A 27,511-nucleotide genomic window follows, 5' to 3' on the forward strand; every position below is an offset into this window, starting at 1 on the left:
GTAGATGGGAAAAGACTACATAATTTGCAATTTTTAAAAAAGTATTTACACCAATCAGCCGTAACTTTAAAACCACCTCCTTGTTTCTACACTTACTGTCCATTTTATCAGCTCCACTTACCATATACACTGTGTGCACAATTATTAAGCAAGTTGTATTTTTGAGGATTAATTTTATCATTGAACAACTACAGTGCTCTCGGTCAATCCAAAATGTTAATAAACCTCAAACCTGGATATTTAAGAAAGTAAAAGTGAAGTTTTGCACTTTTGGCTTTCTTAGAAGAATATCTATGTGTGCATAATTATTGGGCAACTACACTGCCTGGCCAAAAAAAAGGTCACACACTCTAATATTTGGTTGGACCGCCTTTAGCTTTGATTACGGCATGCATTCGCTGTGGCATCGTTTCCACAAGCTTCTGCAATGTCACAACATTTATTTCTGTCCAGAGTTGCATTAATTTTTCCCCAAGATCTTGTATTGATGATGGGAGATTTGGACCACTGCGCAAAGTCTTCTCCAGCACATCCCAAAGATTCTCAATGAGGTTCAGGTCTGGACTCTGTGGTGGCCAATCCATGTGTGAAAATGATGTCTCATGCTCCCTGAACCACTCTTTCACAATTTGAGCCCGATGAATCCTGGCATTGTCATCTTGGAATATGCCCGTGCCATCAGGGAAGAAAAAAATCCATTGATGGAATAATTTGGTCGTTCATTATATTCAGGTAGTCAGCTGACCTCATTCTTTGGGCACATAACGTTGTCTAACCTAGACCTGACCAACTGCAGCAACCCCAGATCATAGCACTGCCCCCACAGGCTTGTACGGTAGGCACTAGGCATGATGGGTGCATCACTTCAGCCGCCTCTCTTCTTACCCTGATGCGCCCATCACTCTGGAACAGGATTAATCTGGACTCATCAGACCACATGACCTTCTTCCATTGCTCCAGAGTTCTACTGTAGTTTTTCTACGATTTGATTTCACCAAACGTTTAAGTGATCGCCGATCACGATCATTCAAGATTTTTTTCCGACCACACTCCTTCCTCGAAGATGATATTTCCCCACTGTCCTTCCACTTTTTAATAATGCGTTGGACAGTTCTTAACCCGATTTTAGTAGTTTCAGCAATCTTCTTAGATGTTTTCTCTGCTTGATGCATGCCAATCATTTGACCCTTCTGAAACAGATTAACATCTTTCCACGACCACAGGATGTGTCTTTCCACATGGTTGTTTAACAAATGAGAAGCTACTCACTGCATCAGTTAGGGTTAAATAACTTGTTGCCAGCTGTAACATAATCACCCATGCAGTAATTATTCAATGGGAGGCTCTTACCTACTGTATTTGCTTAGTTAAATCCAGGTGGTGACCTTTTTTTGGCCAGGCAGTGTATTAGTGTGCAGAATTATTATGCAACTAAATGAAAAATGAAAATATTCTAATCTTGTTTATTTTTATCTGTTAAAGTGAGAATAATAAACAAACAACTCAAAATTTACCAATAAACATTTCTGACATAAAATTAAAAAAAATCAGTGACCAATATAGCCACGCTTCTTTTCAATAACAGCCATAAGCCTTCCATTCATGGAGTCTATCAGTTTCTTGATCTGTTGACGATCAACTTTTTGTGCAGCAGCAACCACAGCCTCCCAGACACTGTTCAGAGAGGTGTACTGTTTTCCTGCACCATAAATCTCCTGTTTAAGAAGGGCCCACAAGTTCTCAACAGGGTTTAGGTCAGGTGAGGAAGGGGGCCATGTTATTATTCTTTCATCTTTTAGGCCTTTACTGGCTAGCCACGCAGTTGAGTACTTTGATGCATGCGATGGAGCACTGTCCTGCATAAAAATCATGGTCTTCTTGAAAGATGCAGACTTTTTCCCAGGGGCGAAAGGGAAGAAATTTTTCTATCACAGCTGTGACTGTTCTGGACAGTCTGTCATGCTTCGGAATATCGTAGTCCAATCAGCGTCGAGTTGTGTTCCGTACAGTACCGTCCCTTTTGGGGCGATTTCAGTCTGACTGGAAATCACGCCGGATTGCTCTCATAGACTCTCATGTTAAGGCTCTTTTTTATCGAACTGCAGGCACTGCAATACAATCTGAATGGGTTCCGGGAGGGCTCGCACTTACGTGCTTGCGTCACACGTAACCTGGTGTCGCGATCTCGTCACCATGACTACCATTACCTCAGTTCGGAGCAACTCCATCGTGTCATTAAGGGAAATGCCGTTCAGTCATCGTAGTAATCAGGATAAATTAGCAACTTAAGAATTAGGGCAGCCAAGACCAAATTTAAACATCAGTCAAGTATCTACAAAGGGGGGGAAATCATATAAGTTACAAGTAAATTACAAGTAAATAATATAATTTTTAAATTGTGAATTGTGATTGCACTTATTGTATCTTCCCAATTGTTTAGTTGTACTTCTTTATTCATTGCACATCAGCCCTGATGCCAATCTTTATTCTGGATCTGCTGCACCTACAATAAAATGCTCTCTGATGAAGACTGAATTAAATTGTTAGTGTGAAGGTTTTACTTAATTTTATGATTAATGGTAAAGCTGGTCTCTCTCCATGTTCAAAGTTATTTGTGAGGGCAAACTGACACATGACTTAAGATGTTAATTATATAAGCTTTACTTTACCCATTGAACGGGTCACCTTGGCCATCATCGCAACAATTGCCCCCCCCCTGTGAGATTTGGCAGGAGCCGCCACTGATTTTTCCTGTACCACTGCTTGAAGAAAGTGTCTTCTAAAAACTGGCAGTAGGTTTGGGAGTTAATTTTGAATCCATTTTTAACACGAAAAGGCCCAACAAGCTCATCTTTAATAATACCAGCGCACAGGAGTACCCCACATCCACCTTGCTGGCGTCTGAGTCGAAGGGGAGCTCTGTGCCCATTACTGATTCAGCCACGGGCCCATCCATCTGGTCCGTCAAGAGTCACTCTCATCTCATCAGTCCATAATGAAATGTCTTCAGATATTTCTTGGCCCAGTCTTGACGTTTTAACTTGTGTGTCTTGTTCAGTAGTGGTCGGGTTTCAGCCTTCTTTACCTTGGCCATGTCTCTGAGCACTGAACACCTTGTACTTCTGGGCACTCCAGGTAGGTTTCAGTTCTGGAATATGACAGCACTGGAAGATAATGGGTTCCTGGTAGTTTCACGTTTGTATTCTTCTCAAATCTTTGGCAGTTAATTTGGGTCTTCTTTTCTCAACACGTTTCTTGCGACCCTGTTGACTATTTGCAACAAAACGCTTGATGGTTCTGAGATCACACCCCAATATCTTAGCAATCAAGAGTGCTGCATCCCTCTGAAAGAATTTTTTGAATTTTTGACCTTTTAGAATCAGTTAAATCTTTTTTTAGGCCCATTTTGCCTGAGGAAAAGTAGCTGCCTAATAATTATGCACACCTTGAAATAGGGTGTTGATCTCCGTAGGCCACACCCTCCCTCATTACACAAATACAACATCACCTGATGTGCTTAAATCCAATAAACATTCAGGTTTATATAGCTTGGAGTTGGAAAATATACAAATAAATGATATGGTCAAAATACTCACTTGCCTAATAATTGTGCACACAGTGTAAAAGCACTCTGTAGTACTACAATTACTGACTGAAGTTCATCTGTTTCTCTGCATGCTTTGTCAGCCCCCTTTCATGCTGTTCTTTAATGGTCAGGACTCTTCCAGGACCACCACAGAGCAGGTATTATTTGGGTGGTGGATCATTCTCAGCACTGCAGTGACACTGACATGGTGGTGGTGTGTTAGTGTGTGTTGTGCTGGTATGAGTGGATCAGACACAGCAGCACTGCTGGAGTTTTTAAACACCTCACTGTCACTGCTGGACTGAGAATAGTCCACCAACCAAAAATATCCAGCCAACAGCACCCTGTGGGCAGCGTCCTGTGACCACTGATGAATGTCTAGAAGATGACCAACTCGTACAGCAGCAATAGATGAGTGATCGTCTCTGACTTTACATCTACAAGGTGGACCAACTAGGTAGGAGTGGACAGTGAGTGGACATGGTATTTTAAAACTCCAGCAGTGCTGATGTGTCTGATCCACTCATACTAGCACAACACACACTAACACACCACCACCATGTCAGTATCACTGGAGTGCGTAGAATCATCCACCACCTAAATAATACCTGCTCTGTGTGGGTCCTGACCTTTGAAGAATAGAGTGAAAGCAGGCTAAAAAAAAGCATGCAGAGAAACAGATGGACTACAGTCAGTAATTGTAGAAGTACAAAGTGCTTCTATAAGGTAAGTGGAGCTGATAAAATGGACAGCGAGTGTAGAAACAAGGAGGTGGTTTTAATGTGATGGCTGATTAGTGTATATCATGATTCCCTTTCTTAATGTTGCAAACGTTAATTCAAATGTAAATATATGAAAAACATTTGCACTGTGAGCTAGTCAGTCGCACAGTAGTAGCTGTTGTAGTAGAAAGTAGCTGCAAAGCTATTAAGAACATTGTTTTGGGAAACCCACTTTGAACATAGCATAAAAACACAAGTCTAGTTCCTTAAGTGGTTCACCTTAATTTATTGATAGGGAAACTCCAAGCTGGGGTTATATAAAGCGACTGATTAAAAAAACACAAAAAAAAACAAAAAAAACATAAGGTGTAAAACATAAGAAGTAGTAGTCTCAAAATGTATCGTATCAGAGCTAAAGCAGTGTGAATTTATTTTGTTTTTTTAAAATCAGCATGTGCCCATGTCCCACGCCAAAAACTGCAATGAAAGAGCTTTTAATGAGATATTTAAATTACATAAAATGGTCTAGCAACCCACCCCATACATTCTGCATGTAAGAACTTCTCTCTTGTAGCTTGGTATACTACATTTTTCTAATCTAACAGACAATAAAATGACAGCAGATAGATCAAAGGTGTTACATCAGTAAATACACAACCACCCACTTCCTTCCCCTAGCAAGTTTACAACTCTTAATACTCTCCAGACAACCCCGACTTTGTATGTATGTGTGTGTGTGTGTTTTACACTGTATCAAATGTCCTGTTCTTATGGCAAAGAAGTTAAAAAGAGCAGATCAGTCTCTGCTGCCCGGCCATGTCGTCTCCAACCCTTCTCCACTCCCCCCTGTTTTTACCCCTTTCCCTAACCTGTAACCTCTCATCTTTTAGTTTTTGTCATCTTTCTTCTCTTCGTCATCAGTAGGGTAGGAGTGCCATGTGAGTCGTTCCTCATAAAATGAAATGACAACCTGCGGACACTTTACGTTCGCTTCCTTTGCTGGCACGAGATCTGCTTCATCCGAATTTTTCCTAGATGGAAACAAAACAAATTATTTTATTATTAAAAAATATTACAATCTGACATTGTTCCAAATACGGCCATTAATTTTTCCTAGACACAGCTACACTACAATGCCAAAAGTATTCGCTCATCTGCCTTCACAGGCATATGAACTTGAGTGACATCCCATTCTTAATCCCAGATTCGTCCATCGGATTGCCAGACGGAGAAGCGTGATTCGTCTCTTCAGAGAACACGTCTCTGTCCGGTGGTGGCATGCGTTACACCACTGCATCTGACGCTTTGCATTGCACTTGGTGATGTAAACCCATTCCATGAAGCTCTCTACACACTGTTCTTGAGCTAATCTGAAGGCCACATGAAGTTTGGAGGTCTGTAGCGATCGACTCTGCAGAAAGTTGGCGACCTCTGCGCACTATGCGCCTCAGAATCCGCTGACCCCGCTCTGTCATTTTACGTGGCCTAACACTTCGTGGCTGAGTTGCTGTCGTTCCTAACTGCTTCCACTTTGTTATAATACCGCTGACCGTTGACTGTGAAATATTAGGTAGTGAGGAAATTTCATGACTGGACTTGTTGCACAGGTGGCATCCCATCACGGTACCACGCTGGAATTCACTGAGCTTCTGAGAGCGACCCATTCTTTCACAAATGTTTGTAGAAGCAGTCTGCATGCCTAGGTGCTTGGATTGACACACCTGTGCCCATGGAAGTGATTGGAACACCTGAATTCAATGATTTGGACGGGTGAGTGAATACTTTTGGCAATATAGTGTACATCTGTAATGTGTGAATAGCTAAAAATTGCCTAAATGTCAATGTATTATAAAATCAAAGTGTAAATAATTGTAAAAACAAATCATATGTTTGGAGGACCTGCTAAAGCTCTTCACTTACCATTTCATAAGGAACATCAGCTCTCCGCTGGAATCGGTGGCTCCAATAATGCGTTCAGGCTCCAATCCCCGAGCAAAACCCCTCAGTTTATCCATCTGCAATAAAATAAGACCAAGTTTTTTAACTGCTTAGTAAAATGTAGTGCAATACAATAAAAAGTATTTCTAAAGGTTTGTTTGAATGTGTTTACGCACAGTAAAATTTGTAATGTGGTAGGTCAGTGGTTAAGGTGCTGAACGAGTGACCTGAGAGTCATCGGTTTGAGCCCCACCAATGCCAAGTTGTCACTTTTGGGGCCCCTGAGCCTTAATTGCTCAAATTGTATTCAGTCATGATTGTAAGTCACTTTGGATAAAATAATCTGCTAAATGTCGCAAATGTAAGTGTAAATATAGTTGCTTGCATTTTGCTTAATTTCTTTGGCTTCTAGTGACATGTAAAAATCATGTACTCATATAGTTTAATGCTGCCAAATGACATGAAGGCTAATTACTAAGCACCTGTTGAAAATTACATTTAATAAATCTGGACACATACTAGAAAAGAATAGATCTTTTCTGCATATCCCAGCTTGTTTGGAAGCTGGGGTCAGAGTGCAGGGTTAGCCATTGTATTTCGCCCCTGGAGCCTTGCTCAAATGCCAAACAGTGGCTGCATGGCAGAGCTGGGATTCAAACTCAACCTTTCAGTTGACAGCCCAAAGCTCTACCCACTAGGCTACCACTGTCCCTTACCCCTACTGTGGTTGTCCTTCAAAAGATCATCTGAAATTCATTACCAATTTAGGTGAGCATACAGTAACTAAAGCATCAGATCCATTATTAAGGGTCATTTGACCAAGGATCATAGAATTGGCATACTACCTAGGGTGTGTTACTGTGTTGCACAGTGGTAAAAGTGATAACTGATCTTAGATTGATCTCATGTTGTGGGTCAGTTTAGATTTATTTATTATGGATTTAATCTGATGTTTTACACTCTTTGGTTACATTCATGACAGAATGTCAAACACAGTCATGGACAATTTTGTATCTCCAATTCACCTCACTTGCATGTCTTTGTACTGTGGGAGGAAACCGGAGCTCCTGGAGGAAACCCACGCAGACATGGGGAGAACATGCAAACTCCACACAGAAAGGACCCGGACCACCCCACCATGGGGATCAAACCCAGGACCTTCTTGCTGTGAGGTTTGCCGTATTACAAACTATAAATTTAATAATATTTAATAGTAACAATTTAGAAACCTGTGTAAATACAACAACAAACCAACTCAATAAAGGTCTTACATCATCTTTCCTCCTCTTAGACCGAGCATCTTCACTGCCTGTGTCATTATCTGACTCTCCTACTTTCCTCTTGCCAGACTCTTTCTTGTCCCCGTCACCGGCCTTTTTCTGAGACTGCAGGAACTCTGCTATCAGGTCTGGACAGTCAAGGTTATCTTCAGGTTCCCATGTGTTGTCCTCACTGATCAAGATATTTAAAAAAATCCATGCATTAAAAATAGCCATAACAGATAATAAACACAAAGCACAAAGAAAATCAGTATGATTCTTTTTAAGCCAGTAACCATATTTATAATATGTAATCTAACAGGCTTTTATGTCCATTTGCCACAATAAAAATTTGTTACAGACATTGGTGATCAATCTTTCTGTTCTATAAATAAATGCTGCATGCCTTCAACCTCTTATAAAAGTGATGGATTAGATATTTGGGACATGTGTACTAGTAATACAAGAATTTTCTTTCTTCCAGTAGGCATTAGTTAAGCATTAATATGGTAAATACACTGACCAGGCATAACATTATGACCTCCTTCCTAATATTGTGTTGGTCCCCCTTTTGCTGCCAAAACAGCCCTGCAACTGTGATGCACTGTGTATTCTGACACCTTTCTATCAGAACCAGCATTAACTTCTTCAGCAATTTGAGCTACGGTAGCTCATCTGGTGGAGCGGACCACACGGGCCAGCCTTCGCTCCCCACGTGCATCAATGAGTCTTGGCCGCCCATGACCCTGTCGCTGGTTTACCACTGTGGTTTTCCTACCTTGGACCACTTTTGATAGATACTGACCACTTCAGACCATTAACACCACACAAGAGCTGCAGTTTTGGAGATGCTCTGAGCCAGTCGCCTAGCGATCACAATTTGGTCATTGTCAAACCTATTTTTCCTGCTTCTAACATCAACTTTGAGGATAAAATGTTCACTTGCTGCATAATATATCCCACCCACTAACAGGTGCCGTGATGTAAAGATAATCAGTGTTATTCACTTCACCTGTCAGTGGTCATAATGTTATGCCTCGTCGGTGTATGTGTAGTTTCTTTTTTTTTTAGTCATGTTGATTGTCTACATTCAGTGATTTTACATTTCAGTAGGGTTTTATATTACAGAAATCATGTGGCCATACAATTTTCTTCCAGATTCTAATTCTATGCTGTATTAGCAACTATTAACCTGTAAGCACGGTTAAGGAATTACATGTTTTTAAATTATTAAGCAAAATTAAGAAACAGACAAAAAATATTTCATTGTTAAAAAAAATCTGATTTACAAAACCCTCCAGTGTTTCACTCACTCTGAGAAGCCCTTCCATTTAAGCAGGTACTCCACTCTGCCCTTTACCACACGCCGGTCTAGAACTTTCTCTACTACATACTCTTCTTCTTCCTCCTCTACAACCTCCTCGTCATCCTTCTTCTTTAGTTTTTTCCCTTCGGTGGTTGCCAGCTTGGCAGCTTCCTCGGGTACTGAAGGGATGAAAGCAGACAAAAAAAGCGTTTAACTTTATGAGGTGTCTTATTTAAATGAAATTCCAAAAAAAGCTGGAATAATGGAGACAAGGCAAATAAAAAACCCCAAAGCAGTGATTTGTAAACTGTCCTTCTCATGTGTTCAATTAAAAAATACCTAATACTAAATCAACCTTATGAACTCTCTTAGTGAACAAGTGCAGTTTAGGGATTTCACCATCTACAGTTCATAACAATTAAAAGATCTGGAGAATCTGGACAAATCTCAGCCTAAAAGGCAGGGTGGCAAGTCAATATTGTATGTCCATGACAGTCAATCCTTCAGACCTTAGGCTTTTGTTAAGAATATAACCAAACAAGCTGGAGAAAACTAAGTAAAACCCTTGCCAGTAACCACAACTCATAGATGTGTCTACAAACTTAAGTTAGGACTACTCTAGCCACATATAACATCCAAGTTCCTTATATATACAGTTGTGTTCAAAATAATAGCAGTGTTTAAAAAAGTGAATAAAGCTCAGAATTCTTATAATAGCTTTTATTTTCATACACACAAATGCATTGACAACACTGCACATTCTTTTCCAAATCAAAACATGAATTAAAATTGATCAAATGTGTTATTACTTTACAGAAAGTGAAGAAATGGGAATATTAGGCTGTTCAAAAAAATAGCAGTGTCTGCATTTTTCTTTACAAACTCAAACATTTACTGTTTAAACTGAAAAATGGTTCAATATTTAGCTTTCCTGTAAACCACTAAACTAATAATCAGTTGTATAACCACTGTTTCTGAGAATTGCTGCACATCTGTTTAATGGAGTTAACCAACTTCTGGCACCTGTGAACAGGTATTCCAGCCCAGGACGATTGGACCACATTCCACAATTCCTCTGCATTTCTTGGTTTTGCCTCAGACACAGCATTTTTGTTGTCACCCCACAAGTTTTCTATTGGTTTAAGGTCCGGAGATTGGGCTGGCCAGTCCATAACATTAATCTTGTTGGTCTGAAACCAAGATGTTGCACGCTTACTGGTGTGTTTGGGGTCATTGTCTTGTTGAAACATCCATTTCAAGGGCATTTCCTCTTTGGCATGTATTTGGATGTATTCAAACTGATCCATGATCCCTGGTATGCGATAAATAGGCCCGACACCATAGTATGAGAAACATCCCGATATCATGATGTTTGCGCCACCATGCTTCACTGTCTTCACAGTGTACTGTGGCTTGAATTCAGTGTTCGGGGGTCGTCTGACAAACTGTCTGCGGCCACTAGACCCAAAAAGAACGATCTTGCTTTCATCAGTCCACAAAATGTTGCGCCATTTCTCTTTAGGCCAGTGAATGTGTTCTTTGGCAAATTGTAACCTCTTCAGCACATGTCGTTTTTGCAACAATGGGACTTTGCGGGGGCTTCTTGCCGATAGCTTGGCTTCACACAAGCGTCTTCGAACTGTCACAGTACTCACAGGTAACTTTAGACCTTCTTTGATCTCCCTGGAGTCTTTACCATTTTGGCTATTCTTCAATCCATCCGAATGGTAGTTTTCCATTTTCTTCCACGTCTTTCTGGTTTTGGTTGCCATTTTAAAGCATTTGAAATCATTTTAGCTGAGCAGCCTATAATTTTCTGCACTTCTTTATATGTTTTTCCCTCTCCAATCGACTTTTTAATCAAAGTACGCTGTTCTTCTGAACAATGTCTGGAACGACCCATTTCACTCTGTTTTTTAGAGAGAAATGCACCATAACCAGCATGTACAACATCTGCTGCTTTTATACTTTAATAAGGGCCACCTGTTTGACACCCATTTTTTCACGGAATGAATGACCTCACTAATTGAACTTTACACTGCTATTATTTTGAACACGTGCCTTTTAGTTACTTATTCAATTACACAGAATCAGCAGCATGCATGTCATGATGGTTGGGTCTGTTGGTTTTTTATTACTCTACTACACCTACTAGTAAGTTTTTTGCCATGTATAAATATAATTTCTACCAAAAACAGTGATTGATCTGGTTAGTGATGTTGGACTGCTATTATTTTGAACACAACTGTATATACAGTATATATATACAGGGGTTGGACAAAATAACTGAAACATCTGGTTTTAGACCACAATAATTTATTAGTATGGTGTAGGGCCTCCTTTTGCGGCCAATACAGTGTCAATTCGTCTTGGAAATGACATATACAAGTCCTGCACAGTGGTCAGAGGGATTTTAAGCCATTCTTCTTGCAGGATAGTGGCCAGGTCACTACGTGATGCTGGTGGAGGAAAACGTTTCCTGACTCGCTTCTCCAAAACACCCCAAAGTGGCTCAATAATATTTAGATCTGGTGACTGTGCAGGCCATGGGAGATGTTCAACTTCACTTTCATGTTCATCAAACCAATCTTTCACCAGTCTTGCTGTGTGTATTGGTGCATTGTCATCCTGATACACGGCACCGCCATTGGATGCACATGGTCCTCCAGAATGGTTCGGTAGTCCTTGGCAGTGACGCGCCCATCTAGCACAAGTATTGGGCCAAGGGAATGCCATGATATGGCAGCCCAAACCATCACTGATCCACCTCCATGCTTCACTCTGGGCATGCAACAGTCTGGGTGGTACGCTTCTTTGGGGCTTCTCCACACCGTAACTCTCCCGGATGTGGGGAAAACAGTAAAGGTGGACTCATCAGAGAACAATACATGTTTCACATTGTCCACAGCCCAAGATTTGCGCTCCTTGCACCATTGAAACCGACGTTTGGCATTGGCACGAGTGACCAAAGGTTTGGCTATAGCAGCCCGGCCGTGTATATTGACCCTGTGGAGCTCCCGACGGACAGTTCTGGTGGAAACAGGAGAGTTGAGGTGCACATTTAATTCTGCCGTGATTTGGGCAGCCGTGGTTTTATGTTTTTTGGATACAATCCGGGTTAGCACCCGAACATCCCTTTCAGACAGCTTCCTCTTGCGTCCACAGTTAATCCTGTTGGATGTGGTTTGTCCTTCTTGGTGGTATGCTGACATTACCCTGGATACCGTGGCTCTTGATACATCACAAAGACTTGCTGTCTTGGTCACAGATGCGCCAGCAACACGTGCACCAACAATTTGTCCTCTTTTGAACTCTGGTATGTCACCCATAATGTTGTGTGCATTGCAATATTTTGAGCAAAACTGTGCTCTTACCCTGCTAATTGAACCTTCACACTCTGCTCTTACTGGTGCAATGTGCAATTAATGAAGATTGGCCACCAGACTGGTCCAATTTAGCCATGAAACCTCCCACACTAAAATGACAGGTGTTTCAGTTATTTTGTCCAACCCCTGTATATATATATATATATATATATATATATATATATATATATATATATATATATATATATATATATAAAAAACATCCAAGTTATTGAAGAAAACATCTTTATTACAGTTACCGTGAGGTTTTGAAAGCCTAATCCGTCACTGTATTGGGGAGTTTGTTTGTTTGTTTATTATGATTTTAACGTCATGTTTTACACTTTGGTTACATTCATGACAGGAATGGTAGATACCCATTACACAAGGTTGGACAGTTGGACTGTGGGAGGAAACCGGAGCACCCGGAGGAAACCCACACGGACACAGGGAGACCATGCAAACTCCACAAGGACCCGGACCGCCCCACCTGGGGATCTGGAAGGCGACAATGCTACCCACTAAGCCACTGTGCTGCCCCAATGGCATGAGTTTGTTTGTTTATTAGGATTTTAATGTCATGTTTTATACTTTGGTTATATTCATGACAGAAACGGTGGTTACTCATTACACAAGGTTCATCAGTTCACAAGTTTATATCGAACACAGTTCTTGGACAATTTGGTATCTCCAATTCACCTGCATGTCTTTGGACTGTGGGAGGAAACCGGAGCCTCCGGAGGAAACCCACGCGGAGACCATGCAAACTCCACACAGACCGCACAGACCCGGACCGCCCCATCTGGGGATCGAACCCCGGACCTTCTAGCTGTGAGGCGACAGTGCTACCCACTTAGCCATTGTGCCGCCCCAATGGCATGAGTAACTTCATAAATAGTTGTAAAGGTTGCATTAATAATAAGGGGTACATTCATATTTTGGAGCAAGATATGATTCCATCTAGACGTCTTATTTCACCAAGATAGTGCCAAATTAGATTCTGATATTACAGCAGTGTGACTTCCTAGTAAGAGAGTGCTAGTTTGGCCTCACTGCAGTCCTGATACGACTGAAATTGTAAGGATCTATATAAAGCACAATATACAAAAATGGAGAACCTGGACAGTTGTGCAGATGAGGTGTTTCCTCAAGGAATAATAGGGAGAGAATTTCCTGTTACCAACTGCTTCAGTTGTCACCTCACAGCAAGAATGTTGTGGGTTCGATCCCAAGGTGGGGCGGTCCAGGTCCTTTCTGTGCGGAGTTTGCATGTTCTCCCCGTGTCTGCGAGGGTTTCCTCCGGAAGCTCCAGTTTCCTCCCACAGTCCAAAGACATGCAGTCAGGTTAATTGGAGATGCAAAACTGTCCAAGACTGTGTTTGATATTAAACTTGTAAACTGATGTTTGTTTATTAGGATTTTAACGTCATGTTTTACACTTTTGGTTTCATTCATGACAGGAACGGTAGTTACTCATTACACAAGGTTCATCAGTTCACAAGTCAATATTGAACACAGCCATGGATAATTTAGTGTCTCCAATTTTGCAACCTGACTGCATGTTTATGGACTGTGGGAGGAAACCCACGCAGACACGGGGAGAACATGCAAACTCCGCACAGAAAGGACACAGACCGCCCCACCTGGGGATTGAATCCAGGACCTTCTTGCTGTGAGACGACAGTGCTACCCACTTAGCCACCGTGCGAACTGATGAATCTTGTGTAATGAGTAACTAACGTTCCTGTCATGAATGTAAAAGTGTAAAACATGACGTTAAAATTCTAATAAACAAACAATCTTCTTCAGACCCATTTTTTGAAGTTGGGTTTGTAAATAAAGTGAATAAAGCAAAACCTGCTGAGTCAGATTTAGTGAAATAATAATAAGTAGAAACATGATTAGATTAGATCCAATTACTAGAAGATGAAACTTCCAGCAATCATCTGAACAACGGTATACCATGAAAGCGAAACATACTTTTAATAAAGCACATTCACTTCATACAAATATACCTCCTATTTTTTATAAACTAAAATGCATTCTAAATATGTAAAATGGATAACTGGTCATAAATGAGACAATGACTAATGCTAAAATGATATCTTAGATATCTTTTTTTTAATAAAAGTGTATTTGAAATAAAAGAATTATTCAAATCTTTATAAATTTGAATATAAAAAGAATGCATAAAATATTTTTAAAAGCACTTCATATTTCTAGTTAATATCAGCTCAGGCTTTTGAATTTTTACATTTACAACTGTTACTCTTTATTTTGGAACACTGTGACATATTCGAGTATACAGTGTCTATAGAAAATCATCCTACCCTATTTCATCCTTGCTTTTTGTCACATTATACCATGAAAATAAATTCTATAATCAAGTCTAACCTTTTCCAGCTGTATTTACAAATTATAACCCACATTGAAGAAATAAAAACACTTTTTAAAAATAAATGAGTAAACACATTAATGACAGACCAGCAAAGTGGCCCACACCTGACAACATCTGTAGTAGTTCTGATTACGTTTTTAAGAATTTCACTAGACAAGTTGCTTTAAAAAAGGCTCCACAATAAAAGCACAAGGTACCCTGTTGAAGGTCTTGGAAGATTCTAATGCCATGTGGCAAAAGATATTATGGTCAGATGAGACCAAGACTGAATTTTTTGGACTGAACCCAACCATTCTGTTTGTTTATTAGGATTTTAACATCATGTTTTACACTTTGGTTACATTCATGACAAATGTGCAAATGTGACATTCATGTGCAAAAAAGGTTGGGGACCGCTGCTCTACAAAGTACTAAACCAGAGAACTGATCACATTCTTAAACTCTGTAATTTTACAAACATTTCCATTTTATCATTACTTGAATATTGTAGGGCAAATTGTGTAAATATAGCTGAAGAAGGACATTTTTAGTAAGTTTTAAGTTCAGGATGTAACTTGATTTCAAATGTAGCATCTACTTATTTATTAATGTTTATAACACCCAGCTTTCTGTGAACATGCAACTATAGTTCTGAAAACGATTATTTATATATAGTTATAGTTACGTACATTTGGAAGTAAATTTAATTTTGAGTCACTATTAGGGCAGTTGTAGCCTAGCGGTTAAGGTACTGAACTAGTAATTGAAAGGTCGCTGGTTCAAGTCCCACCACTGCCACGTTGCTTAGACAATATACTGTCATAGTACTGTAAGTCACTGTGGATAAAAGCATCTGCTAAATGTCAAAAATCCAAAATACTATTATAACTGCTTGTAATTGGAACCTACAGTGTATCACAAAAGTGAGTACACCCCTCACATTTCTGCAAATATTTTATTATATCTTTTCATGGGACAACACTATAGACATGAAACTTGGATATAACTTAGAGTAGTCAGTGTACAACTTGTATAGCAGTGTAGATTTACTGTCTTCTAAAAATAACTCAACACAGCCATTAATGTCTAAATAGCTGGCAACATAAGTGAGTACACCCCACAGTGAACATGTCCAAATTGTGCCCAAAGTGTCAATATTTTGTGTGACCACCATTATTATGCAGCACTGCCTTAACCCTCCTGGGCATGGAATTCACCAGAGCTGCACAGGTTGCTACTGGAATCCTCTTCCACTCCTCCATGATGACATCACGGAGCTGGTGGATGTTAGACACCTTGAACTCCTCCACCTTCCACTTGAGGATGCGCCACAGGTGCTCAATTGGGTTTAGTCCATCACCTTTACCTTCAGCTTCCTCAGCAAGGCAGTTGTCATCTTGGAGGTTGTGTTTGGGGTCGTTATCCTGTTGGAAAACTGCCATGAGGCCCAGTTTTCGAAGGGAGGGGAACATGCTCTGTTTCAGAATGTCACAGTACATGTTGGAATTCATGTTTCCCTCAATGAACCGCAGCTCCCCAGTGCCTGCAGCACTCATGCAGCCCAAGACCATGATGCTACCACCACCATGCTTGACTGTAGGCAAGATACAGTTGTATTGGTACTTCTCACCAGGGCGCCGCCACACATGCTGGACACCATCTGAGCCAAACAAGTTTATCTTGGTGTCGTTAGACCACAGGGCATTCCAGTAATCCATGTTCTTGGACTGCTTGTCTTCAGCAAACTGTTTGCGGGCTTTCTTGTGCATCAGCTTCCTTCTGGGATGACGACCATGCAGACCGAGTTGATGCAGTGTGCGGCGTATGGTCTGAGCACTGACAGGCTGACCTCCCACGTCTTCAACCTCTGCAGCAATGCTGGCAGCACTCATGTATCTATTTTTTAAAGCCAACCTCTGGATATGACGCCGAACACGTGGACTCAACTTCTTTGGTCGACCCTGGCGAAGCCTGTTCCGAGTAGAACCTGTCCTGGAAAACCGCTGTATGACCTTGGCCACCATGCTGTAGCTCAGTTTCAGGGTGTTAGCAATCTTCTTATAGCCCAGGCCATCTTTGTGGAGAGCAACAATTCTATTTCTCACATCCTCAGAGAGTTCTTTGCCATGAGGTGCCATGTTGAATATCCAGTGGCCAGTATGAGAGAATTGTACCCAAAACACCAAATTTAACAGCCCTGCTCCCCATTTACACCTGGGACCTTGACACGTGACACCAGGGAGGGACAACGACACATTTGGGCACAATTTGGACATGTTCACTGTGGGGTGTACTCACTTATGTTGCCAGCTATTTAGACATTAATGGCTGTGTGTTGAGTTATTTTCAGAAGACAGTAAATCTACACTGCTATACAAGCTGTACACTGACTACTCTAAGTTATATCCAAGTTTTATGTCTATAGTGTTGTCCCATGAAAAGATATAATGAAATATTTGCAGAAATGTGAGGGGTGTACTCACTTTTGTGATACACTGTATATTGTAGAGACACCACATAAAATGTCATTGTACCCCAGAATAACAACAAAGATTTAATTCTTTTCACCCCTTTGAAAATCACACTTTATGTGTAGACACATACACTTGAACCCCTGCAACTTACTATTGTAACTAACTACTGATTTTATTCTTGGTATACAACATTGTACAGGAACAGCTTTGAATCAATAAAAATTTACTAAAAGTAAGCAAGTTTAAATAGTGCAAATGCATAGTGAGATCGGGTGAAGCTCCTGCAATCTGGGCATTAAAAACACTTGATGGATAAGAGCATCTCATCGCTGCTTTAAATACAGACATTGGCAACAGCCCTAAACAGTCAATCACCAGACACTGCTAATTAAACAGGTTTGCGGAAACAATTTTCTTGACTGAAAACCAGCATCACCAGCACCAACCACCACAGCACATCAAACAGAAAGCACACTAAATACAAGCTTAGCATATTAGAAAGTTTTAAGACACCTGGGGTGACGCTGGCAGCATCACTAGCGGTGCCTGTTGGCTCGCTCATACTCGTCGAAGAAGATTCTGCGGAACCCTCCAGTTCCTTGTCGACGTCAATAGAGCTAAACAGAATGAAAGGTTAGATCAGATTGATAGGGAGGGGAAGGGTTGACAATGATATCGATGAGAAAACATAAGAACATAATAGTATAACCAGTTCAAAATTATTAAATATTCAAATCATTAAACTTTCATTAAACATTGCTTTAAAAACAAACAAATCACTTATTTTAATTGCATCACTGAAACACTCAAAGCTTAAATAAAACACATTTACTGTTTTAAACAGAACAATATAAAAAGTAACTACTATTGAAATAATGGCCCACCTAATATAATGTGCTTTAATGTGTTAATACAACATGCTTATTGTGCTCAGGATGGAGTCTTAATGCATGTTCATCTCTGCACATGCAGCTTTGTGAGTAAGGATTTTTTTGTATGTGGATAGTTTGCATCATGATTTGGTATAAAAGTAAAACTCTGTTTATCAGTTTATGTCCTATTGCACATTACTGCTATGTTTAGTATGTTACACTGTTTTCAATTAAATAAAACATCAATCTTTGATATGAAACTCTGTGATGTGTTTTATATTTTAATGGGAAGCTAAAAAATCTTTGGTTAGTAGTTAACCATCTACTGACGCTGGGTTATCACTTACATTGAAATCGGATGAATTTGTACCCCTAATAAATGCCTATTTATGCTACATCACTAAGATCTAGAAAAAAATCATTATTATAGAAAGGAGTTTTCGACAGGCTACAAATGTGTCATGTATTTAATCGAACGTTTTGTGAACGGGGCCACATGTAAACTACTGGCTCTCATATGCCTGTTAAAGTAACTGTTTAAATTATGAAAACATGCATAATTAAACACAACTAAAAAATGGTTAATAATAAATCCTTATACCTACTACCTTATACTGATTTATTAAATTTTTAAAGCAGCTGTCAGTACATGTTGTATGTTGACATAATTCTCTCTGAAAACAATAATTTTGCCTAATGCAGCTGTGTTTGTGTATTGTGAATGGGTAAATTGTGGCTATAAAGGAATGAACATGGCCATCAACAACACTCAGTAATCGTACTGTGGTATTTAACTGATGTTTGTTTAGGATTAGTCGGCCCAATGTGTGCCAAGAATATTTTCCCCAATCCATAATAAGCATTTCTCAACCATTTTCTTTTAGACCTGGGACCCCTTGACATAGATGATGACATTATTCTTACGATTTTAGCAACAATGACAAGTGTTCTTGCTCATGAGAAATTTGAATTTATCTTTTTTCTGATTTTAGTTGACGTAGTGAATTTACTATGTAGTGGGGTGTATTGGTGATCTGGTGGCGAGAGCTTTCTCATCTTGTCCTGCTTCACCAGAATCTGCATCAACAACTGAATTGGAATATTTCGTAGTCCCCAGCCGCTGACCTTTGCACTTTCGTGATAGGCAAATCAAATATTTGCTCATTCGCAAAGACCCAACATAGGCTATGGGCAGTTTAAAATAGATTTATATGACACCACAAAAGATCTCCTATATGCCAACAGCCTATTGATTTTTTTTTTGTCCCATTACGAGTGATTGCCTGCCTCAAGGGTCAGTGTGGGCCTCTAGGGGGGCGTGGCACCTGGTTGAAAACCACTGGTGTAGTTTGTGAGTCTGTTTCTAATGTAGTCTCAGGTTTATATTCTTGGCTAATTTGGTCTTTTGCTGTTGTAGCCCTTAAACCAACCTATCTTGTGTCATAGCATGTGGACTATCTGGATCTGGAATTTTAGGCACTGTCCTACTGCCAGATCACTGACTAATAATTACATGGCTAAGCTTGTGTAAATAATAATAAAAATGGTCAGTGGGTGTATAATTTTAACAGAGCATTATAACTAAGCATAATGATTTGTGGAGGCCCCCTGTATTATTGCCTTTTTTTTTTTTAATACAGTGGTTTGTTTGTCTATTTTTTGGTTTAACGCCATGTTAACACATTGGTCACATTCATGGCAGGATCATTGACGTTTTATTTATTTATTTTCCAAATCTTAGTCTTTCTTGTTTTATCTTAGTTTTATTTATCGTCATATGTAAGTTCTCAGTTTTTTGTTTTTATTTCCCATGATTTGTTGATTAAGGGGTTTTAAAACAGTGGTACCTTGTAACTCAACGTCCCCTAAACTCAAAATATTTGAAACTCAACACCCTTTTTGATAAATTTGTACCCTCAAACTCAACGTGTGTGTAACTGATGCTTTGCTCAGTGCTCGGCTTGAGCGGTGCAGTAAAACGTCATCAAAGTGCGAATATGAGACGAATCTGAATTTGTGTGGAATAACCATCAAATTCACTCTGAAAGCTCCACATGCATCTGTGTTTAGCTGGATTTTTCCTGTTTTACTTTTAAACTTGTGTTACAGCTCGGGGGTTCTGAGAAATTGTAAGAGTCAGCTTTTCAGAGAGTCTAACACACATCATTAAAAAGAAATGTAACTTAATGTATTAAAAGAATGACATAGAAACACTAAACCTCTTAATTATTACCACGTATTTGTTCTCTCCACTAATTAAGAAGCATAAGAAAACAATAAATTGAACTGTTTTTAATTGTATTTCAGTGTTTTTATATTGTACTTGAAACAAAAACAACCCCATTGTTTTACATTAGCCTAAAATATATGCAGTTCCACGGGATCATGGAACGCATTAAAAGGCTTCCCATACATCCTTATGGGGGAAAAAATACCTTAAAACTCAACGCCCCCGGAAGCAATTTACGTCGAGTTTCAAGGTACCACTGTATCAGTAAACGGCGCTTTCGGTCTATGTTTACACAGACAATCCGCTAGAAAAGTAAAATAAGAAATTGTGGAAAAATAAAGCAGGCTTGCTTAAGTTGCATTTTATCAACACTAAGAAATACAGTAGAAGAGCGAGTGTCCAACCCAACTCGGTGTATTTACTTATGATTAATACTTGATTAAAACAGTGACGCGCTTCTTTTATTGCATGTGGGCTGAACCACTCGGAGGTAAATAGGGTACAGCACCTCTCGCTCCTGCTACGAAACTGTAGCTATACAGCTCTAAAACAGCAAATGCAACTGCAAAACCAAGCTTTAACGCCAAAGACGAAACTAATTTAGTACTCGACAGTAAAATTATTTGTTTTCCAACAGACCACGTTTCCACACACAAACCGAACCAGCAATGCTCAGTGCTAACAGGCTACACAGCGCGGATAGCCGCTAACGTAACACGCCTCGTTCTCCATGTTGAAACGTTTTAATACAGACTGAACTACGAACACGACCAAGAAGAAACAAAATGCATTTCTGCTAGGAAAAATGTTATTTTATATGTAATACCCTGTCGTTTACCACTAAAAGTACAGCCACGTAAAAGGTTAAATTGAATGCATTAAAATAAACACATTGCTGTATCTGGAACTGTTAGCTACGTTAGATACAATGTGGAGAAAACAAAACGCCACTTACCTTTGAAAAATAAAACAAGGTTGCAACAACACCCAAATGAGTGTTCGTTTATAAATATAGTTTATTTAAAAAGGTCACGGTCCGTTTCAATTAAGTGTATTTTCTTTCTTTTTAGAATTAAAACCTGTATTTGTGCAGACAAAAGATGCACAGACCTGCGACCCGCCAATTCCGACCGACACTGATGACGACTTTAAGGTGGAATCATGGGAGTTGGAGTTTTTGCTACGTTCCAAACTACCACGCCATTAAGAAAATGTAGTATATGAAGGATACATTTGAAATAAATAAGGCAAAACATTATAAATAGGTTCATAAGTAATGTGCCTGCACGGCTAAGGCCAGGAAGTAATAATTAGCGAGTGTGACCCTAATGCCACTTACTAATAACAACAAGAAATTTGTATTTATGAATGTAAATAAAGGCACGTTTAAATATGAAGCACAGATGACCACGTATACACTGATCAGCCATAACATTAAAACCACCTCCTTCTTTTTACATTCACTGTCCATTTTACCAGCTCCACTTACCACACAGAAGCACTTTTTGGTCCATCTGTTTCTCTATATACTCTTTTAGCCTGCTTTCACCCTGTTCTTCAACGGTCAGGACCACCACAGAGCAGGTATTATGTAGGTGGTGGATCATTCTCAGGACTGCCTTGGTGGTGGTGTGTTAGTGTGTGTTGTGCTGGTATGAGTGGATCAGACACAACAGCGCTGCTGGAGTTTTTAAACACCGTGTCCACTCACTGTCCACTCTATTAGACACTCCTACCTAGTTGGTCCACCTTGTAGATGTAAAGTCAGAGACGATCGCTCATCTATTGCTGCTGTTTGAGTTGGTCATCTTCTAGACCTTCATCAGTGGTGACAGGACGCTGTCCACAGGGCGCTGTTGGCTGGATGTTTTTGGTTGGTGGACTATTCTCAGTCAGATGGACTACAGTCCATAATTGTAGAACTACAAAGTGCTTCTATATGGTCAGTGAAGCTGATAAAATGGACAGTGAGTGTAGAAACAAGGAGGTGATTTTAATGTTATAGCTGATCGGTGTAGAATGATTAGATAGCTTAGCAATAGCTTAGCTCATCATGTTTGACTAAAAAAGGCTCATGTATGATTTCAAGAACACTATACTCCCAGCAAAGTGCATTGCTGTTCAAAAGCTTTAAAACACCCCCGTTTTCAGTTTTTACTTACACAGATTAATTTCTCAGTGTACTCAAAACAAAGAACTTCTTTTCCTTCTTCTTTTCCTAGGCCTTTGTCCCGTTCAGTTACGGGGTCGGCTCGCGGCGGATCACGATCCGCGCATCGATTTGGCACAATTTTTACGCCGGATGCCCTTCCTGACACAACCCTCCCTATTTTTATCCGGGCTTGGGACCGGCACTACAATGCACTGGTTTTGTGCATCTAGCGGCTAGGTATCTATAGGACAATTCAGTGTTTCCAATTAGCCTGGTGGCATGTTTTTGGACTGTGGGAGGAAACCCACATGGACACGGGGAGAACATGCAAACTCCGCACAGAAAGGACCCGGACCGCCCCACCTGGGGATCGAACCCAGGACCTTCTTGCTGTGAGGCAACAGTGCCACCCACTAAGCCACCGTGCCGCCCACTCAAAACAAAGAACAAAGAACAAATAATCAATTTAAGGACACCTGTCATCAACTTTAAAACCTTAATTTAACTGCATTGCTACAAAACAGCTATAGGTTGTTAATCAATGATTTGCCAAATAGGCTGTTTTTTACCTGAGAGTTTACTGCTTTCATTTGTATGTTATGTATAGAGGATGGAGCGTAACATCAGAATCAGAATCAGCTTTATTTGCCAAGTATGTTTACACACACAAGGAATTTGTTTCCGGCTGTTGTTAGCTTTCTACAATATAAAAACAATACAATATACAGACAAAACTATATGCAGACAATGTACAAATTTGACATGCAAGGCAGAATTTGCATATCTACAGAAAATAGAAAAATAGCATAAGATAAATAGTAAAAAATTAAAATAAAATTACAGTGCAGTGTGGCATGTGAACAACTGTTCCGTTTTAGTTATTAATAAGTTTGATGGCATTTGGGGAAAAAACTGTTACTGTGTCTGTTTGATTTTGTGTGTAGGGCTCTGTAGCAACTGCCAGAGGGTAGGAGATTAAAGTTTGTATCCAGGGTGTGAGGAGTCCGTGATTATTTTTTCTGCCCGGTTCCTGGTTCTTGTTTTGTAAAAGTCCTGGGAGGTGGGCAAAAGAGAACCGATGATTTTCTTAACTCTATGCAATCTGAATCTGTCCTGTTTTGTGGCTGAATCAGACCATACTGTAATAGATGTGCACAGGACAGATTTAATGACTGCAGTGTAGAATTATTTCAACAGCTCCTGTGGCAGACCATGCTTTCTCAGTTGACGCAGAAAGTACATCATTTGCTGGGCCTTTTTTTGGATGGAGTTGGTGTTGGACTCCCACTTTAAAAAATTAGAAATTGTAGTTCCCAAGAACCTGAGGGTCTCCACAGTATTGAGGGTTTCCTCTTAAAGTCCACCATCATCTCTACTGTCTTCAGTGTGTTCATTTAACAAAACATAAATATTGCAATTTATCAGGAAATATTAGGGGAGAATTTTATCCAATTGGTCAAAATGAGACAACACTTGCAAAATAAATCCTACATAACTCAAAAGACCATAATTTCGAGCCCACTGGGACCGCAAATAGGATAAAGCGGTGGTAAAACAGACAATCAGTGAATGAATATTTATTGTTTACATTTAAAGTGTTTATTATTTATGATATTTGGTTGGAAGGACAGCTTTGGTGCTTCAGTGTTGTTCTTTGGCTTCATTTTCCAAAAGATCTGATGTGAACCTTTTTACTCACCTGAGACTAAAGACTGAAGGTTTAAGACTGCCATGCCAACAAGGCCGCTCCAGCTGGAGATGATAAGAATCTTGCCTTGGCTGCCCTGCACTCCAGAACAGCCTTTATTCTACCACAGACTGAACTCCTAAATATGTTTTTAACATAAACAAGTACATTTTAATGTCTAGTTTATTTATTCTAATTCTAATTCATTCATGAAGGATAGGCCCCTGTTGGCTCCTCTCAAGGTTTGTTCCTTGTATTATTTGCTACTGTTGTCCACAGCTTGCTCAACAGGAGATTTTTGGTCCTGGAATCTAAGGTGCTATAAGACAATGTCTATTGTAAAAAAGCAGTATACACATTAATTGAACTTGACTTTTCTAGAGCAATAAATGTTGTGGTGAGTGTGTGTGTGTGTGTGTGTGTGTTGTGGTTTTCAATGAAGACCTTTTGAAGTTTAAAAGATGAAGAACACAAAAGAGACTGTACTTTCTTATACAACTGATTTACAGCCATGCTATAAAAGTCTGTGTGAAATTTCTAACAGACAGCTGAAAAAACACCTTTTATAAAGGAATGATCGAAACACACACACACACACACACACACACACACACACAAACTATTTGAGTGTGTGACTAAGTGGGTACAGAAACAATGTGTTTTGCCTCATTAGCCCCTTCTAGCCCTTTCATGCAAGCTATAATTTTTCACGATCAGCACAGTGAATTAACATCCAACCATAGATGAGGGTCCAGAGGACCTGGGTTTGAATTTTTGGTTTGGAATCTGTGAGAAGTTTGGCTTAGTTTCTCTGTGTCCACATTTCCTTTAAGTACTTCAAAGTGGGTGAGTTAGCGAATGTGTATGAACTGCAATGAATAATTGACAGTACCCTGTCTACTGGCAACAGATACATTTTGACCCTGATTAAAGCAGTTGAATAAATATATAAATAAATACATTAATAAATTAATGAATTAGCTCAAGACAGGTGGAATAATCCTGAAAGTCACAAATAAACCCAAGCAAACAGTTAATGAACTGCAGACCTCATTCATAAAGCCTGATCTCATCTTTGTCTCAGGGGCCCTATATTGTCAATATTGTCATTGACCTTCCTTCCAAGGGTCCAAGCAGTAGGTTACTGCTAGGCTTGTTGTCACTCGTCTGTCTGAGTCGGGGAGTGTGTCTGGGCTCGAGTGACCTGTGATTTAATAGTGATGCTCAATTGGGTTATTTGATATGACAATTATCTAAAACACAATAGCTAGTTTACCTTTAAATAATTTAAAAAAATGCACAATTATGATTTTGATGAGGCCTAATCAAAGTTAATACTTTGTCATTTATTGAGATGGTGTGGCCCTTAAACGGGCAATTCATGCTTTAGGCCTTTCAATGTAGCTAAATTAAATCTGATTCAAAGTCAGAATCATCTTTATACCCCAGGTATGTTTGCACACACAAGGAAACATACACTGTAGACAATATGATATACAGACAAAGTTGGCTTAACCAGCTATTCACTTTAAAAGAGTTGTTGCTTTTATAACATGGCTTTTTCTTAAATAAATTAAATTATCATTAATTAATTTATCTACGGTTTTACCACCGCTTTATCCTGGTCAGGGTGAAGGTGGGTTCAATTTAGGGGGCGAAAGGCAGGAAACACCCTGGACAGATTTACAGTACATGACAGGGCATAAAACACACACATTCACACACACTCACATTTAAGTTCCGGTTGGCCTGACTTGCATGTCTTTGGACTGTGGAAGGAAACCAGCGCACCCGAAGTATCCCACACAAACACAGGGAGAACATGCAAACTCCACACAGAAAGGACCCTGGTTGGGAAATAAAACCCAGGCCCTTCTTGCTGTGAGGCAACAGCGTTACCCACTGTGCCACCATGCCAAACTATTAAATTATTAATTAAAACAATGTTTTTTTTAGTTGGAATCATTCAAAAATAGAAAATAAATCTAATAAAAATGTAATCTTTAATTAGAAAATTGTTTAGTGCATATTGTCACACTGAGCCTCTGTGTGATCCTGTGCTCCAGTGTGCCACGCCCTCCTCTCCTGAGTCTCCAGCCAGCTCCCCTCTCCTGATTAGTTCCCTGAACTAATTGGCTCCAGCTGCACCTTATTCAAGAGGGAAGCTGGAGAACTGACTTTGGGGACTTTTGTTTGTGACTCTGTTCGTTTGCCTGGGAAGACTCTGACTCTGACTCTGACTCTGACTCGTTTGTTCATGTTCCTCTCTGTTTAGTCTTTGTAGTTCTTGTTTAGCTTAAGGTTTAGGATTCTTGTATGTTTAGCCTTAGTTAGCCTTAGTTAGCCTGTGTAGTCATAGTTAGCCTGTTTAGCCTTAGTTAGCCTAGTTCACCTTGTTTAGTCAAGTTAGCCTTGTTTAGCTGTGTTTAGTTTTGTTTAGCCTTGTTTGTTCTGTTCGGTCTTTTGTTCCTAATAAATCTTAGTTTTGTTTATCCATCTCTGCGTGTGTCCGCCCCTTCTGTCTCGTCCTTAGCCCCGCGTGACACATATTCTGTGCAATATGGATGTATTTAATATACACCGATCAGCCACAACATTTAAACCACCTCCTTGTTTCTACACTCACTGTCCATTTTATCAGCTCCACTTACCATATAGAAGCACTTTGTAGTTCTACAATTACTGACTGTAGTCCAACTATTTGTCTACATACTTTTTAACATCCTTTTACCCTGTTCTTCAATGGTCAGGACACCCACAGGTCCATGACAGAGCAGGTATTATGTAGGTGGTGGATCATTCTCAGCACTGCAGTGACAATGACATGGTGGTGGTGTGTTAGTGTGTGTTGTGCTGGTATAAGTGGATCAGACACAGCAGAGCTGCTGGAGTTTTTAAATACCGTGTCCACTCACTGTCCACCCTATTAGACACTCCTACCTAGTTGGTCCACCTTGTAGATGTAAAGTCAGAGACAATTGCTCATCTGTTGCTGCTGTTTGAGTTGGTCATCTTCTAGATCTTCATCAGTGGTCACAGGACGCTGCTCACGGGGTGCTGTTGGCTGGATATTTTTGGTTGGTGGACTATTCTCAGTCCAACAGGAACAGTGAGGTGTTTAAAAACTCCAGCAGCGCTGCTGTGTCTTATCCACTCATACCAGCACAACACACACTAACACACCACCACCATGTCAGTGTCACTGTAGTGCTGAGAATGATCCACCACCTAAATAATACCTGCTCTGAAGTGGTCCTGACCATTAAAGAACAGCATGGACTAACAAAGCATGCAGAGAAACAGATGGACTACAGTCAGTAATTGTAGAACTACAAAGTGCTCCTATATGGTAAGTGATAAAATTGACAGTGTGTGTAGAAACAAGAAGGTGGTTTTAATGTTATGGCTGATCGGTGTATATTGATACACTAAGTACTGTTTATAATAAAGAAAAAGACTGCGTGTGTGCAAGTGCATCTGCATGTGAGTGTGTGTGCTGGGGTTACACAGAGGACTCATATGGAATGTGTGGGATACAAAGGG

The 27,511-nt window shown here is 39.9% G+C and overlaps 1 protein-coding gene across 1 annotated transcript; it reads right to left on the reverse strand.

The window, feature by feature from the left end:
• Positions 1-4,574: 4,574 nt before the first annotated feature.
• Positions 4,575-21,262, reverse strand: cbx1a (chromobox homolog 1a (HP1 beta homolog Drosophila)). The gene is made up of 6 exons (XM_063018561.1): positions 21,085-21,262; positions 17,541-17,644; positions 8,819-8,990; positions 7,518-7,698; positions 6,229-6,323; positions 4,575-5,339 (listed from the first exon to the last, which is right to left on the reverse strand). The coding sequence occupies exons 2-6, from the start codon at positions 17,587-17,589 to the stop codon at positions 5,195-5,197; spliced, it is 642 nt and encodes a 213-aa protein (XP_062874631.1). The 5' UTR covers positions 17,590-17,644; positions 21,085-21,262; the 3' UTR covers positions 4,575-5,194.
• Between the last annotated feature and the right edge of the window lie 6,249 nt (positions 21,263-27,511).

The sequence above is a fragment of the Trichomycterus rosablanca genome, chromosome 22 (genome assembly GCF_030014385.1).
Source record: "Trichomycterus rosablanca isolate fTriRos1 chromosome 22, fTriRos1.hap1, whole genome shotgun sequence".
Classification (NCBI taxonomy): domain Eukaryota; kingdom Metazoa; phylum Chordata; class Actinopteri; order Siluriformes; family Trichomycteridae; genus Trichomycterus; species Trichomycterus rosablanca.